Here is a 16,304-nt window from a genome sequence, read left to right on the forward strand (position 1 = left end):
TGTTCAATTTTTTTTTTCTTCTTCTTTGTAACTTCTTCTTCTCGTCATCGTCTTTTCTTGCTCTCCCCCCGCCGCCCCCCCCTCCTTGGCAACGTTTTGCATCGGCAGCCTTTTATTGGAGATGCCTCAACTCAACTTACGGGCGCTTCAGCCGTCAAACTCGCTCGGCGTTGATCAAGACATTCCACTAGCAGAGAGCCGTGCAAAACCCCGAACCAACGGCTCCCCCCACCCTCTGTAAAAGTCAGGATTAGCGCCCTGCTGCACCTGCTGCAGGCCTGTTTAGCGCCCACATCGGCGCAACTAATCGCGGTTTGGTGCATGGCCGTCCCTGTCAACGACATCTCCAGATAGTGCTGACAGGTCGGCCACTCCGACTCAGTTCATCTTCATGAGAAAACACCAGCTCTGCAACACCAACACCAGCGTCTCAATCTATCCACGTGCATCGCCAGGTGTGCAGTCGCTCTCCAGCATCTGCCGCTCGGTCAACGCTTTCGGCACTCTGTCGATGCCTCTTCGGGCGGCCAGTCCGACAGCTCGGCCGAAAAAATGCTTCAGACTGGCGCCACGATCTGGCCGCAAGCGTTGATGCCGCCTGATCGGGAGCGCTATTGATGCGACTATTTGACGGATATGTGCCTCAACCGCCAAAAGCGGATGCCATTGCAGGTAGCTGAAGCCGGCGATGACTAGAGGAGTGAGATGATGGTGCTGTATCAACGTGGTGAAGAAGATGCCAGGTTGAGAGGCCAGCTTTGGTGTTTCAATGCTTGTAAGACTTGCCCACTCGATTGCCGGGCCAGCCACACTTTTTCTTCGCTTCTTCGCCTTTCTTCTTCTTTCTTTCTTTTTCTCTTTTTCTTTTAACACTTATCCGCTTTCTGCCAAGTATGGTAATATCCCCATCACATCTACCTGGGGACTTTTTGCCCGGCTTCTCCATAGATACGGACAAGGACATGGAGTCAGGCCCTCCGCACCCCAGACTGTGCTACAGTATCGTATGAGTAGTGCCATGCATCAGATGAATGCTGGACAGCTATGATGTGTGTACATGTAACGTAATAGTCAACTACACAGAAAAAGCACGGTCCAAAGATCATCACCGCCTTGTACGCATTGACGTACTGTATGTATGTAATTTGCACTGCAAGGACGGACGGCGGACGGCGTGTACCTGCTGCTACTAGGACTAGTCCGCGTAGCTGCATGTACTACCTGTCGCCAAGAGCCAAGCTGCCAAGGTCGGCAAACACAAGCCGGCAGAGGAGAGAGCATGAGATCAACTGCCAACTCCGGAATCTCGAAAAAGACAGAGAGCGTAAAGTGTGGAAAAAGAAAAAAATCAGAAAAAAAGGGAAAAAATGACAAAAGGTCGACACACTCGACCCTGACCCTGCAAAAGACATCGAATCCACTACACCGTGGCAGATATGCCGTCTCTTCCACCGCCAACCATTGGGCGTCTCAGCATCACGCACATGGCCTTTGTGTCCTGTGCTTTCTTCCCTCACATCTGCCAAATGAGGCGATTGTTGTGGGCTATCCTGGCCCCGGTCGACTGATCCTCGAGTGGGCCTGAAGAGCTCGGATCAACACGACATGACCAGTTAGCGCTGTCCGAGTTCCAAGCATGTGCAAGCATCTAATACAACAAGAGTTTAGAACGTGTGTGTACTAGCATCGTCTTGTGTGGACTCTCCTCGATACCACTCTGCGCAGGTGGTTGCTGCAGACTAACGCACGTTGGGGGGAAAGCTCGAGTCCAAGACACGGTCGTCGCCTCGGCGTAACTTTGTGATGAAATCGATATAGATAGCCGGTGCTACCCCTTCAGCTGAGACCCGAGCTCTCCTCTTGGTTGATCTGATCACCAGTGACCAACTTCCTCTCAGTTGTCGTCTCGAGGGGCCAAGCTTTGTTGTTGTAAAACACAACTTCCTCTTGTTTGTTCACCTGGAAGCACGCCCTCTGCCATGATGGAGCCCGCCATTGAAGTTGGCGCGCGCCGCAAGACCTTTTTCCAAACGGCCCTGCCCGTCTTTGCTTGTGGTGCCGGTCTCTTCTCCGACGGCTACGTTAACAACGTCATCGGTTCCGTCAACACCGTCCTCAAGCTTCAGTACGGCAAGGTCTACACCTCGTCCAATGCCAGCAAGTATGTCTCCGACATTGCCTTTGTCGGCACCGTCGTTGGACAGCTGCTGTTTGGCTTCCTGGCCGATCGATGGTCCCGCTCCAATTCGCTGCTTGTGTCCACCATCATCCTCATTGTCTTCACTGCCTTGGCCACTGGCTCTTACTGGCACGGCGAGCCTGTTGGCATGTTCAACATGCTGACTGCCTGGCGATTCTTTGTCGGTATCGGCATTGGAGGTTCGTTTCATGCAATCCCCAAGACCGCCCAATTGAAGCGTCCTTGATACTGACTCTTATGCCCATAGGCGAGTATCCTGCCGGTAGTGTTGGCTGTGCCGAGACGAGCGGCGAGCTCAAGTCTGGCACCCGTAACCGCTGGTTCATTCTCTTCACCAACACCATGATTGACTGGGGCTTTGTCATTGGCGCTTTTGTTCCTTGTAGGTCTTGATTATCCAAGAGACATGAGGGCCGCTGCTCACACACTTGTTTTAGATGCTGTCGCGGCTGCTACCCACGACCAGCGCCTCAGCACAATCTGGCGAACCTCTCTTGGAATCGGTGTTGTTTTCCCTCTGATCCTCTTTGTTCTCCGTCTGAAACTTGAGGAGCCTGAGGAGTTCTCCAAAAACTCCATGAGGCGCAAGACTCCGTACCTGCTCGTTCTCCGTTACTACGGCTTCCGACTGCTGGTTGTCAGCGTCATCTGGTTTCTTTACGACGTTAGCCTTCTCTCTCTCTATAACCCATGTACTTGCATTCGAGCATTCTAACTTGTTTCCTAGTTCTCGTCGTATGCTTTCGGCATCTACTCCTCGTCCATCCTCGCCGGTATTTACTCGGATTCCGCTCCCCTCACCACCGTTTTTGGATGGAACACCGTCATCAACCTGTTCTACATCCCCGGAACCATGATTGGTGCTTTTGTCAGTGACTTGATTGGCCCCAAGTACACCCTCATCATTGGTGTTTCTCTGCAGGCTATCGTCGGCTACATCATGGCTGGTGTCTATGACAAGATCTCCAAGCACATTGCTGGCTTCGCTGTTGTCTACGGTATTTTCCTGAGTCTGGGAGAGCTTGGCCCTGGAAACAACATCGGTCTGCTGGCTGCCAAGACCTGTGCTACCGGTGTTCGTGGTCGTTACTACGGTATTGCTGCTGCCATTGGCAAGATTGGTGCCTTTGTTGGAACCTGGGTCTTCCCCCACATCGAGGCTGCTGGTGGTAATGATCCCACCAAGGTTGCCCAATACCCTTTCTGGGTCGCCTCTTCGTTGGCTCTGCTGTCCGCTGTCATTGCCTTCTTCTTCATTCCTAACGTCGGCCAAGACACCATCGCCGAGGAGGACGCCAAGTTCCGCGAGTACCTCGAGAGCCACGGTTGGGATACCACCCAGCTCGGCCTAGACAAGTCTGACTCTATCCCGACTTACAACGAGGAAGAGCATGCTGTGCAGAAGGGAGAGTAAAGGGTGTCTCTCACTTAGTTATAATATCTACTCGCAGTTTAAATAAAAAGGTTTATGAATTAATATGAGCTATGAAGTAAAGATATGTTCTTATTCTTAGTACAACACAACTTTGTGGCTATGATTTCGCAGTAAGGGCGTCCAGGTCCATGTCGGTTAACTTGAAACTCCTTTTACGTATCGTATTATACAGGTAGTGCATTCAGAAGTTCGTACACTACTTCTACAACATAAACTCGAAGACAACCTGCAAACATCCAGACGTCCCATATTTATACTGGCCAAGAAACGCGCCAAGTGCGCCAATTGCTTGGCCTTTCGGAGGAACCAATAATGGGATGTCATTGATACGACCTAGTTTGCCGAAAGCGCGCCACTGCGAGATTTCGTCTAATCTGCCAGATTAGTTTTTTCTTGTCATGGTGAGATTTATGCCGGCCCGATCCGCGTACCAAGGGTCATCCGAGCATCCCGAATTTGCTCTGGTCTACGTATTGAAGCTTGATTTGGACTATAACAGAGATAGCAACAATGTTAAAAGAAGGCCCAAATGATTTAGCTTGGATATTTGAATTATTAATACATCAAGGTTTGGCTTCGCATACGCAAGTAATTGTCTAAGTCGACACACATCGTCAAGTACATCAAGGAGATACTCAATATCCCACCCCTTATTGGTCTTCTACACGGAATAGAGCCAATGATAACGCATCGCCCAAAACCGACGTAGGCGGCTTCTTGTGAACCGTCAGCATTCTACTTAAGCTGACTTCACCACCTGGGCCTGGTGACGGCGATCGAGCCCTCGGTGCACCCTCTCCTGGCACTGAGAGATTCCTACTGTGCCGCACACTTTGTGTGGCATTGCTCCTCCTCAAACTCGCTGACCCAATTCCGTTGCCGAGGCTGTCCGAACCTGGCGGCATGAGAGACACGGGTCTAGCTTTGCCACCTTTCGGCGCTTCAAATCTCGCTGCTGAAGGAGATCGGTCTCGTTCTTGTGGCGGAGGGGCGCGGCTTTCTCTGCTTCTCTCGTCTTTCAAGAGACCCCACAAGTTGTTAAGCCATTTTTGTTTCTCTTCTGGCTTCATAGACCGAATGGGTAGTACTTCTGCGCCGGCCATCTCTCTAGTCGGCCAAGGAAAGGAGACTGCCATTTCTTTGAGAGTCACCGTGTCCAGCTGACGCAGCACAATGCGCAGCTGCGGCTCGACATTGTCGACAAAGTCGTAAGCCCAGTCATCTCTCCTTTGCAGACGATCTGCGATTTGAGTCATGGCGCCGATTAGCCACTCGATGGCTACCTGATCGGGAACGCTGTTGGCCTTCTGCAGGAGCCAGCCGAGCATTTCGGGAGAACCGGATTGGTTCAGAATGGGAATGCTTCGTTTATCGTGCTCTCGTCCTTGAAGCTTGAGAATAAAGTCGTTGTACTCTTTCAAAGCATCGATGGGCATGCCGATAAACTTGCCGTGATTCAATGCATGTACAAGCTCGTCTCCTAGAGATAAGCCTGCTTTGATTCCGCTGTTGAGTCCACGGCCAGGCCAGAAATGGACAGTCATTGCTGCATCTCCAGCTACTGCAACAAGGGCATGGGGGCGCTTGACGTTTATCGAATCCTGTGGTGGAAGCATCTGAACACCTTCTCTTACAGCCTGGACAACAATAGGGATGCGAACAACGTTGATGACTTCCTCTTCCTTGAACCCAAACAGCTTGAGGCCGTCCGAAATTGATACCCACAGTGGACTGCCCCTATCCTCGGACGGTGCGAATACTTGACTGTGCTCAAAGCCTTCGGGGACGCTTCCGTCCAACTTTCTGAAACAGCCGGGCCTGCCAAAGTGAACGGGCTGGCCGTCGACAGAAACCATCTTGTGCCACTCCTCTTCAGTAAGTTGCATGTTTAGGTAGCCTCGGCCGTCATGATCACTCGCGTTTAGGAGGTAACGCGTCTGTCCAAGAGTGAGGAAGACGTTGAGAGGCTGTGACCATGGCAGACCAGCTGGTCGGTCAAAAGCTAAGCCTAGCGCATAGCTTCTCCCGCGCTCATTCTCATATCCTTGGAAGTATGACTGTCGTACCCATGAGGCGGCGCCGTCGGCACCAAGCAGAACGTGGAAATCGCCAACTTTAGCAAGGTCCTCCCTGGTAACTCCATCGCAATGTAAGTAAATGAGCCCCTGGAACTCTGGATCTTGCACTCGCTTCAGGAATCGATCTTCGACTTTCCGGATCTGAATGTTGGCTGAGCCGGGCCATACTCGTTCTGGTCTTCCGGCAAAGAGCGCTTGGAATGATGGTTTGCTGAGAAGTCGTGTGACAGAGTCCTGAAGCGTAACGACTTGATCTCTTCGCTTGGCATATGGAGGATAGTCGACGACAATAGTACCATTGGGGAGCACTTTTTGTATCCAGCGTTTTTCGTACATGTGAACCTCGACACTACCAGCGCCCTTCTCCGCGATTGAAATGGCCGATGCCAAAGCAGTAGGCCCACCTCCTACAATGGCAACCTTTAACCTTCCCGCCGGATACTTGTAAATGGACACATCTCCAGTGGGCAAAGGATTGAGATTTCTTTCTAGTGTTGGATCGAAGAAGAAGTCAACGACAGATCTTGTTCGGTCTGACAGAATGAGCTCTGGCACGCGGGCTTTTAGAAGCATGAATCGTACGGACTGCATCAAGGGTGTCGTAGCAAACGAGCCGTGTGAGTCGCCAAATATCCGATGCTGTATTGCTGTAGCTAGGGCTTGTATCGTTCTATTCTGTGGGTTTGCAACAATCGTGCGCAACTCTTCGATAATCTTGGGATCAGGGGTCATGTTGGCCATGCGTAAGAGAAAGATACGCGCTCGGTCGAATTCAGATCGGTCATCTGAAGGTTTGCCATCGGAAATACCCCAAGCTTCTTCGTATATCTTGGGGAAGACGATGTCGTTGAAGGAGGATGGCGCCTGGGTTGTTGCGCCGGGATCGCGCCGGCGGAAGGGTATAGAGGAAGGCATGATGGCATGAATTGTCAAAGCGCAAATAAGAAGAAAACAAAATGGTATATACGGGGAAAGGGTATCTTCAAAATATGCGTGAAAAGTTTTATTGGATGGGGTGTTGGAAGGTTGATATTGAGGTTAATAAGAGACTGCTGAGGAAGTCACCATCCGCACACAACCCGCAAACCCCGGCTTCAGTTGCGATAATTGGTAACTAGTGTCGTCTTGCCTGTAACTGTAATTGTCCGTTTGCGGGCGGCGGCAAGTTGCTTGAAGAGATCCTAGACCCGCGAGTCGAATAGTGCTGACTGGCGTAGATGGCTAAATGTGATGGATGAGATCGCTTGCTTATTAGATTCAGCCCGAACCCACAATTTGCATGGGGTTAAGATGAAGGTAGATTGCACATGGGTGTTGGAGATTTATAAGGGAAAAAAAAGAGAGATACAGTACGCTGAATCTGAACAATAGAAAGATCTTTGGCGCCTCATGCCAATTTCAGGCCCAACAACCTTGGAACTGGCTGGTACTGTACGAATCGTCATGCTTTCGAATTTGGAACCAGTCCAGGAACAGGAAGAGATAAAAATAGGTTCAATGTCCCCGAGGCTGTAACACATGCTCTTCGCGCTCAATGCTTGTGTCGAGCCAATCGCCACACGGGGCGACTTTGATCAGCCTTACTTAGAGCCAACAAGCACGGCCTTGGCTCTGTTTTGCAGCCCCTTGGCGCCACTTAGCCATCAAACTAGTCGCTAGGTGCAACGGGTTGACTGTTCAATCAAGTCTCGCGAGCCAGCCAGAATGGCGGCCCAAGTACTAAACGGGACAAGTAGAGAGGCCTAACCCCAAGGCAGAAGAGCAAGCATGACAAAAAGCCCCCAAGCGGAGCTGATGGATTTGATTAGCAATGCTGGAGCGAATATTTTCATGTTGATGAACATTGGGGGCTAGGCGGAAGGAGGAGTTTGCGGTAGCCGCGCCGCGGATCCAACGGGAAGTTGCACAAAGGAGTGGCGATGACCACCTAGTTGATGACCTGAAGGGCAGGTGTTGATACGTGGCTTGCGCATCTATGGTTGAAAGCAAGAAACTGACTGAAACCGGGAAGATGCAACCCGTTGAGGCTGGCGATTGCACAGCCTCAACCCGATCTCGATTTCAGATATTGATGTAACACGCCCCGTGCACTTGACAAGATATGCATGCTACAGATGATTCACATGAGATATGAAAAGAATAAAGTGCTCAGATGTAACATACACAAGCTTTGCTTGCGCCTAAATAAGGCGAAAATTCACTCAATGTCCAGGGCACCGTAACACTCACTCATCTCTAGCTTTTACCTTTCCATCTTTGCCCCTTCTCAGCGTCTTACCACCCCGTGCACCTGTCATCTTGCCCTCATCCAGAGCCACCTGACCGTTCACCAAGACGTATCTGATACCTTTACTCGGCAGCTTGGGCTGCTCATACGTTGCCATATCTTTGACGGCCTCCGGATCGAAGAGAACAAGATCAGCAGCCGACCCTTCGGCAACGAGGCCACGGAACGGGTAGACAGAGAGACGCTTGGCTGGGCGAGAGGTGAGATGTGCAATCATGGCAGGTAGAGGAATAAGCGAGAGTTCGCGCGAGTAATGGCCTTGTTGTAATATTCAGCATTAAGACAAAGATCTTGGTCCCTATAAAGATGTAAACGAGGTATGGCTTACCGAGATAACGAGGAAATGTTCCATAAGCACGTGGGTGAAGCGTCTTGCCGTGCAAAATTGCATCACTGCCTGCCATGTGCACCCGATGTTGCATGATTAATCTCACATTCTCCTCGTTGCCCACATGCATAATGATGCTAGTTGCAAGCTTGTCTTTTTGCAAGAGCTCAAAGAAAACTTCGATGGCCGGCTTTCCTACTGATTTGGCAATTTCTGCAACCATGCGGCCGGAGTAAGATGCCAAAGATGGCTCGCTCGTGGCGCCGATTTGGATCTCATCCCAATTTGTCGGAATTCCATGGCCGCCATCACACCCAGTCACTTCGACCGCTACTCGAATTTTTTCCCTGGTTTCTGCGTCTTCTAGCCTCTTCAGTGTTTCGGCTGGGCCGCCCGCAGAGGCCCAACTGGGCAATAAGGCAGCTAGAGTTGTGCAGCCGGGGAGGTAAGGATAAGTATCGAGAGTTACGTCGATGCCTTTCTCGAGTGACTTGTCAATCATGGATATGAGTATTGGGGCTTTACCTTTGTTTTCAGAAAAGTTCATGGTTGCGTGTGTGAGATCTAAGCTGATCAGCTTTTGAGTGCTCTGGCTCCATTTTTTGCTATATGACGGGGGAAAACGTACGAATAGGGCAGCCTGTCGACTCGCCCAGTCCTAGCATTTCAGCGTAGCTTTCAATCGCTTGGAATCCATAACTGCGATGATGAGGCGCATAAAATGCGCCTGGAAATTCCTTCGCCAGTGCTTCACAGAGGGAGGCCAGTTCGGATGTTGAGGCATACATGCCAGGTGTGTAAGTGAGGCCACTATACCAGTTAGAAAACGCATTTCATATGGCGTAAAAAAATCGCATGTAGTTCCGGAGATAATGATTACCTGGACATGCCGACGGCGCCTTGCGCCATGGCCTCTCGCAAGAGCTGGATCTGATCTTGGATTTCCTCTGGTGATGCCGGCGTGTCATATGGACCACACGCGAGCAATCTCAGATTGCCTTGAGGCACCAACGTGGCAACATTTGTAGCAGTTTTATTACGCTCCAAGCAGTCCAGATACTCGCCCACGGTTTGCCATTCAAACATGCCAACCCCGCTGAGCGTCGTACGGCATTCTTCATCGGTGGGATTGCCATTCCAGCCTGCGATTTGTTCTCGAATAGCCTTGAGCTGATTGACATTGCGGATTGGCGAGTAAGAGATGCCATCTTGACCAACAACTTCGGTCTGCAATATTGATTAGTGATTAGCTACCAAGTTACAACCAGCACTACATCTCAACTGCTTCGCTAAAGGCAATCAACTCTGCCAAGCAGGGGGCATCGATCTCTCGCCCCCACGGCAATGGAAGCATTAGAGCGTGTCCCTCTCCGTGGGGGCGGTATGATTGGGGGTTACATCAGCCTGTGAGGAATGTCCTACCGTGCATCCTTGGGTTATTTTCGCTTCATGCTCTGGATGTGTGAGGAGGTAGAGATCGGAATGGGCATGCATATCGATAAATCCGGGAGAGAGTACATGACCCTTTGCATCGATACGCCGAGCAGCAGAGGAAACATTGATTGAACCAGGAGCGCCAATCTTCGCAATTAGGCCGCCTGAAACCAACACATCGGCCACGAACGGCTCAGCGGATTCGTCACCGGTTATAACGGTTGGTGATTGGAAGAGGATATCCGTTGCCATGAAGGGCTAATTTCGTTCAAATCTCACAGGCACAGACAATGAATATCAATGAAACCTCAATGAGAGAAATCTTGCAAAAAACTCATGAGGACAAGGAGAAGGGAGACGGATGGCATTAAGATTGAGACCAAAGGTGAACTGCTCCGTTTTGCGGAGAAGCGCCAGCCCCCCACCCTTTCTTTAGTCATGAGGTAGGCAGAACGAGCAATCATCTGCTTATTGTATGGGGCCATTGCTGTTGAGAATCAAGGAGAAAGGAATGTACATCACAGATGCAACGATATCTCAAGTTTAAAATGATGGGAAAATTCATGAGTTTTTTTTTATCTATTTTTTGCTTTATGAAATGAGAAGGATTGCCGAGCACCACAGAATTGCTCGGAGGAATCCAATCGTGTCCTAGCCTTGACCTTAGTCTTAATCCCAGTCAACACCCAGTTACCCCTCTCGAAATGTCTTCGTCCACATATCGTTGAACATATCCAAACAAGCATACCATGATTGCCGCTCACAGCATCATGTATCATGGAAACTGCCACTGCGGTCGTTATCGTTTTCATGTCTCAACGCCAGAGATAACATCAGCAATATCTTGTTCCTGTAGCCTATGTGCGAAGAAAGGATACTTGTGGCTGAGTCCGGCGGAAGGATCATTCACAGTTGTGAGAGATGAAGGCTACCTTGTAGAGTACCAAACATCTACGTTAAAAGATAAAGTATACCGATATCCATATCTCATTCCTACTAGACTGTACTTGACTATTTTTTTTTTATAGAAACGTACTGATAGCCTACAGTTCTGTAACTACTGCGGAAGCGGAGTCGTGGGCGAGCATCTGACGGGTCCGCTCCGAGGCAGATTTTTGATCAACATTCGAACTTTGACAGATCCATATGTTAACCCATTCAAGCTTGAGTCAGTTTGTCACTCTACTATTTGAATCAAACCGTACTGAAGCATTTGACAGATCAGCGATATCCGTAATCGAGGCTGAAGGCGATACACGATCGATCGAACCTCTTTCGCAACAACCCAACGAGCCAGCTATAAAAAGCTTGTTCTCGTGTCATTGTGGTGATGTCCGAGCTACTTTATTGGGCTCAATAGAAGATGAAGAATTGAAAGAGGATAACTGCAGTAAATGTGTGAGGGTAAGTCAAATTCACTCGCGGCTCGTGTCTTATGAGAATCCTCTATTGTAGTTTGTTAATATTTCTCGACGCAGATGGCGTACATCGGAATTTACCCGAATAAAGAAAATGTGAGAATTTACGGCCGAGATCGAGTCTTCGAATATCTCACAGGTGGAAAATTCACTGGGTCTACGTTCTGCAAAACTTGCGGCGTTCATGTTTTTAGCAACATTTATGGCCCTCCCATAAGCATCTTTGACAAACTTCCAGCGGAGAGGAAAGAGAGGGCCTTGTCAGTGTATTACAAGAATATGGCAATGCAGCCTCTAAATTTGCGGGCGATAGAGGACGTGAAATTAGACACTCTTCGCCCGCTGATCAAGAGGGAAGATGAAGGAACAGATGGGTATGGGCTTGATCCCTGATTGTTAAGATCCTGCAGATTGATGTTTTCTGTTCCAAATTTAAGCACATATACTAATAGTAACGAAATGCCATGAGACGCTTCTTATGTGGTTTCCAGTGACTTCTTTTTGCGGTTCCAGAAAGACTGTAGGACAAATAGCATGACAATCATGCATATATCAAGAGCTATTGTCCAGTTATACCGATGAGATAACGCGGTGCGCCCGAAGTCCTCCAAACACTGCGCGCAGGTGGGAAAAATACAGCCAGCGCCATCCTTCAATTCCATATATACCATTGAGGTGGGCGTATACACCCCTCTGTATGTATCCCAAGCTCACACTACCAACTTGCCTGGTGATGAAAATAGAGCATCTTGCCGGCTTAGTTCTGACCGCATGTACTAGCAACCAAGATGCCATTGAACAGCTGGGAAGAATAGGCTTCCAGCAGCACCAACGAAGAACCGAAACACACAAAGCTGGTACATATTAATTACTTTAGACTGGATAAAGTTGAGTGTTCCTTATATGAGGTCGGCACCAGGAATAAAGTATTTTGCCGAGAAGCGAGTCATCTGCGATTATGATCAAACACGGACGATGCGAAAGGCTATTTGCATTGTTTTAAATATACGAGACGGCCTCAGAAGTACACTCAATGGTATTTGAAGAGTAAAATATCCAACCTTGTTCAGATATCTCAGTAAAGTAGCATTCAAATTCTATACTTGCTCCGTGGGCCGCTTGCGTGTGGGTGGTGTTGATATAGTTGAGCTTATTTCTAAACACTTTCAAATCTTCCCTCATATCACTCATATAGGCTATTCTGGTTGCAGATGAGTCTAAAGTTTTCGTCCAATAAACAAGGAAAACAAAGATTACGATCAATGCGCCCAACCTCGGTATCAGGCGATCCAACTTCAGCATCAGTCGACACACTTCCGGCGAGTCGCTAGATGAGAACCGCTGATACCCTTTCTGGCTATATATATTCACAGTAGTAGGTCTAACATTAGGCAATTCAAATCCCTCCACTGTGTCACTTTCACCGATGGTGTCTGTTCGATGCTCGCGAATCACCTTCAATTGGCAAAGGAATAGTTGGAAATGTAACTCGAGTTTTCGTTCTGCTCAATTTGGTCATTTCTGAAGCTAGCAATTTCCATCAATTTTTATAAGCTTCATTCAAGCATCACGTAATTTAATCTTTGTATAGCGTTGTTTCAGTATCGGTGGGCTTGTTACAGCGTGTATTTGGAAATTTTTACACCTATTTCTTTACTTGTAAAATTGCCTGTGATCGTAAATCTTTCTTATACCTCAAGGAGGTATTGTTTCATTGTTGTTCTATGAAACCATTTCCCTCTCTTTGCGCATGAAACTGTGAATATTCATCTCTCTAGCCTGCTGCACGAACATATTCAACTCCCAAGGTATACGCAACCGAATAGTTCAAATCGCAAGTGGGACTCCCAAACAATGGGTGCAATTATTGATGCCCTGGACTAGGAGGAACGGTTCCAGTATCCCATGACTTTGGCTCAGGCCCCAAGACAAACTCCAGAAGCCCGCCCTTCGCAATATCACTATGCTCTAGCCAACTCTTATTCCAAGCTTTTCCGTTGACTTTCAAGCTCTGGACAAAGAAGCTATTGTTGGACAACCCATGTGCTTTGATCCGGAGAGTATAAGAACCGCCGACGGAGACGGAAATATCCTCAAACCATGGAGATAGGATTAGGTATACTGGCTGGGTCACCACTGGATACAGACCAAGCATCTGCCAAAGCATCCAGCTGTCCATAGCGCCAGCATCGCTATTTCCGGGAAGGCCATTGGACCCCGCGAAATAATTCTCGTCAATGTTAACGCGAGATTGATTCACCGCTTTGTATTGGCGGCCTGGCAGATAATTATACAAAAAGGGAGTGCCGAAACTGGGTTCGTTGCCTAATGGTGGATTGGGGAAAAAGACATAAGCCGCTGTTAAATGAAGCATCAAATTTGCAGACTTACCGGGATTGAATAAGGTCGTCCCTGATCCAACTCCTACACCTAAATCCACCGTTCGGAGTTTAGGCACAAACATAAGGTCAAGCCGTTTCTCAGTTGCTTCCACACCGCCCATCTTTTCGATGAGTCCTTGCATATCAAATGGTATGGTCCACGTGTATTCTATAATCTTGTTAGGCTTGAATATGATGCACAGTAAATGGTCACTCATTACTTACCCCATGGCAATCCTTCAGTCGTGTAGGAAGTGTCTTGTGGGCCAATTGTTATCACTGTTCCATTTGGATAGCGAGGGCCAAGGAATCCCGATGTGTTGTACTGATTTATCTCCGGATTCCAAAGGTTTTTCCAATTTCTGCGATTAGCTCATCGTCAGGTTGGGTTATGATGCATGGCTTAGGATATCGACTCACCCTGATCGGTTGAAAAACTTCTGGTAGTCATCTGGTGCTATACCCTTTGCTATTTGACTTACTGCAAAGTCATTAAGTGAGTATTCAACGGTGCGACTGATACTCGATGAGAAAGTTGTTGAGACATAGCCGAGATTGATCCAGTCTGGAAGTCCGCAGCGACCCTGGTTATCCGTACAACCCAGGTCTTCTGGGTCATTGTTGGGAGGCGGAACAACTTCTGCATCAGTCCATACGGCCTTGTAGCCATCGTTCCAGTTGATGCCACCGGTATATCCTTTCACATAGGCGTCGGCCAGAACATTATCAGCATTGCTGCCGCCTTGTACTTTGCCATTGTGGTTACCACTGCGACCGTCTGGCATGAAACCGACATGTCTCCAGATGTCTATGAGGGAACGAATCATGTCGATACCTCGCTGCGGCTGAACTAAAAGATAGAAACTGTTGAGACAGCGAAAAGTATCCCAGAGGGTATAGTAGTCATCATAATACGGTTCGGTGGATTTCCAGTCTGGATTTTCGCCGGTTCTATCGGAAGGCATTTGGTGCATGCGGTAAAGCGCAGAGTAAAAGAGTGTGAGCCGTGTATCATTCTTGGTAGATTGCTTGATTGATATCTTGCTAAAAACCTCATCGTCCCATAGCTTTTTGGTCGACTGGACAGTTTGATTTAATGTCCAAGATGGAATTTCGCTTTGGAACGCACAAGCCTTCTCGACGGAGATGAATGACACCCCAATCTTGGACTTGAGAACCGTCGTTGTAGCTGGAAACCTAAATAAAGCTCCGACTCTATCACCGGAATCATCGCCGTCGGGGCCTCCCTGGACTCCATTTGGATTTGTTGATGCGTTACCCCAGGTCACTGGCGTAGAAGGGCTTGGGGGATTGTCTGGAGCATTCCACGGCCCTGAGAAGTATTGCCAGGTCAAAGGAGCGGAATCAAAGTCGTTGCAGAAGTAAATTTTGTAATCAGACCCTGGCAACACTATTAGCATACGACAAGCTTTGGTAACTTGATGATGACTTGCCTACTCCCCAATTGATGCCCGTACCCCCCCAGCCGCCTCTCCAAACTCCCCAGCCTTGCACTCTCTGGCCTTTCTTCTTGACCTCGATTTGACCATTGCTATATGATTGAGATTTTCCAAATTCTGCCAAAGATGGCAAGTTATGCGACACATCCAGGAGGACAAAACGGTCGGTATTTTTTGGATATGAGTACTGAACAAAACCGGCATGGTCAGATGCGGCCAGCTCTACTTTGACTCCATTCGCCAGATCAGAGCGGTAGTAACCAACAGAGGCCCTATCCATCGCAATGCGAGGTTGCTGATAAGTCGCATTATCAAGGACATTGACACCTGATAGAGTTGTAAGTGGCATGTGTCCAACGACACCGTACTTTGAAGCTCCCCCAATGCCGCATTCGTGAAAGCAGGTGAAAGCAGTGACTGCGGAATTTCTTTGGTTAGATATACTTTGCTGAACCTAATAAATGAACATACTAGAAGTTTAGAAATATATGAGTATGTAAAGGTATGTAAATTATTACCATTTCCATCCGGTGTATATCCAGCAAAAGCGTTTGTGCTCGGATTCATCTCCGTGGTATCTGGGCCAAGTTTCACAACTCCAAAAGGGACAGAGACACCAGGGAATGTGTCCCCAGAGTTTGCGCCAGTGCCATCAGGGCCTTCTGTACCAATAAAAGGGTTCACATATACTGAACGATCTTCACGCTGAGTTGGCGACGCAGCGGTCAGAGCTTCGGTAAGGATGCCTAGCACCACCAAAGGTAACATCTTGACGAGTTTGCCACAGTAGACAAAGAGACTAATGAAATTGCATAGCGATCACAAACCGGACGATTAGGACTATTATATAAAAATCCGAGATCATAGCCATCTGTCGAGGGGATAATAATGCGGGGCGGGAGAAGATCCGGGGTAAACTATCTAGATTGCGGTTTTGTATATATTGTGCCGACGGCATAATTCGGTGGCATTCAATATCCTTTCTTTGATCTGCAAGTGCCTCATGAAGGGCAAATCTTCTCGGCTGCTCGGGGTCTACGATTTTTTTAGCGTAATTCTATCTCACGACCTAGTTATATTCTCTATTTCACTAATGCCCTTTCCAATACACCACAGTGTTGAGCTAAGATGCAAAAGTTTGACCAAGAAGAGGGAACAAACGTCATTATCCTTCGTCTGTTTAGCGTAACATCGGCTCATCTTCATGCAGATGCAGGAGCTATGCTTCCTTACTCCAAATGAAGCAATGATTTTCCCCGTTATTACCGAGGAATTTTATTTAC

The 16,304-nt window shown here is 48.5% G+C and overlaps 6 protein-coding genes across 6 annotated transcripts; 3 read left to right on the forward strand and 3 right to left on the reverse strand.

Moving 5' to 3' along the window:
• Positions 1 to 1,917: 1,917 nt before the first annotated feature.
• Positions 1,918 to 3,675, forward strand: TRIVIDRAFT_77839 (uncharacterized protein; the record flags this gene model as incomplete). The annotated part of the gene is made up of 4 exons (XM_014099477.1): positions 1,918 to 2,379; positions 2,448 to 2,582; positions 2,638 to 2,864; positions 2,928 to 3,675. The coding sequence occupies 4 exons, from the start codon at positions 1,980 to 1,982 to the stop codon at positions 3,612 to 3,614; spliced, it is 1,449 nt and encodes a 482-aa protein (XP_013954952.1).
• Positions 3,676 to 4,285: 610 nt separating this feature from the next.
• TRIVIDRAFT_69456 (uncharacterized protein) lies at positions 4,286 to 6,628 on the reverse strand (the record flags this gene model as incomplete). The annotated part of the gene is made up of 1 exon (XM_014099478.1): positions 4,286 to 6,628. The coding sequence occupies one exon, from the start codon at positions 6,626 to 6,628 to the stop codon at positions 4,286 to 4,288; it is 2,343 nt and encodes a 780-aa protein (XP_013954953.1).
• Positions 6,629 to 7,938: 1,310 nt separating this feature from the next.
• On the reverse strand, positions 7,939 to 10,014 carry TRIVIDRAFT_49793 (uncharacterized protein; the record flags this gene model as incomplete). The annotated part of the gene is made up of 5 exons (XM_014099479.1): positions 7,939 to 8,258; positions 8,329 to 8,892; positions 8,957 to 9,138; positions 9,209 to 9,555; positions 9,751 to 10,014. 5 exons carry the CDS (start codon positions 10,012 to 10,014, stop codon positions 7,939 to 7,941), a joined length of 1,677 nt encoding a protein of 558 aa, XP_013954954.1.
• Positions 10,015 to 10,495: 481 nt separating this feature from the next.
• On the forward strand, positions 10,496 to 11,644 carry TRIVIDRAFT_216330 (uncharacterized protein; the record flags this gene model as incomplete). The annotated part of the gene is made up of 4 exons (XM_014099480.1): positions 10,496 to 10,730; positions 10,812 to 10,935; positions 10,983 to 11,166; positions 11,241 to 11,644. 3 exons carry the CDS (start codon positions 10,512 to 10,514, stop codon positions 10,997 to 10,999), a joined length of 360 nt encoding a protein of 119 aa, XP_013954955.1.
• Positions 11,241 to 11,573, forward strand: TRIVIDRAFT_223731 (uncharacterized protein; the record flags this gene model as incomplete). The annotated part of the gene is made up of 1 exon (XM_014099481.1): positions 11,241 to 11,573. One exon carries the CDS (start codon positions 11,241 to 11,243, stop codon positions 11,571 to 11,573), a length of 333 nt encoding a protein of 110 aa, XP_013954956.1.
• A 1,400-nt stretch (positions 11,645 to 13,044) lies between the features above and the next one.
• TRIVIDRAFT_49694 (glycoside hydrolase family 92 protein) lies at positions 13,045 to 15,789 on the reverse strand (the record flags this gene model as incomplete). The annotated part of the gene is made up of 6 exons (XM_014099517.1): positions 13,045 to 13,505; positions 13,572 to 13,730; positions 13,787 to 13,923; positions 13,982 to 14,972; positions 15,040 to 15,438; positions 15,540 to 15,789. The coding sequence occupies 6 exons, from the start codon at positions 15,787 to 15,789 to the stop codon at positions 13,045 to 13,047; spliced, it is 2,397 nt and encodes a 798-aa protein (XP_013954992.1).
• Positions 15,790 to 16,304: the final 515 nt, after the last annotated feature.

This window comes from Trichoderma virens (assembly GCF_000170995.1).
Source record: "Trichoderma virens Gv29-8 chromosome Unknown TRIVIscaffold_78, whole genome shotgun sequence".
NCBI lineage: Eukaryota > Fungi > Ascomycota > Sordariomycetes > Hypocreales > Hypocreaceae > Trichoderma > Trichoderma virens.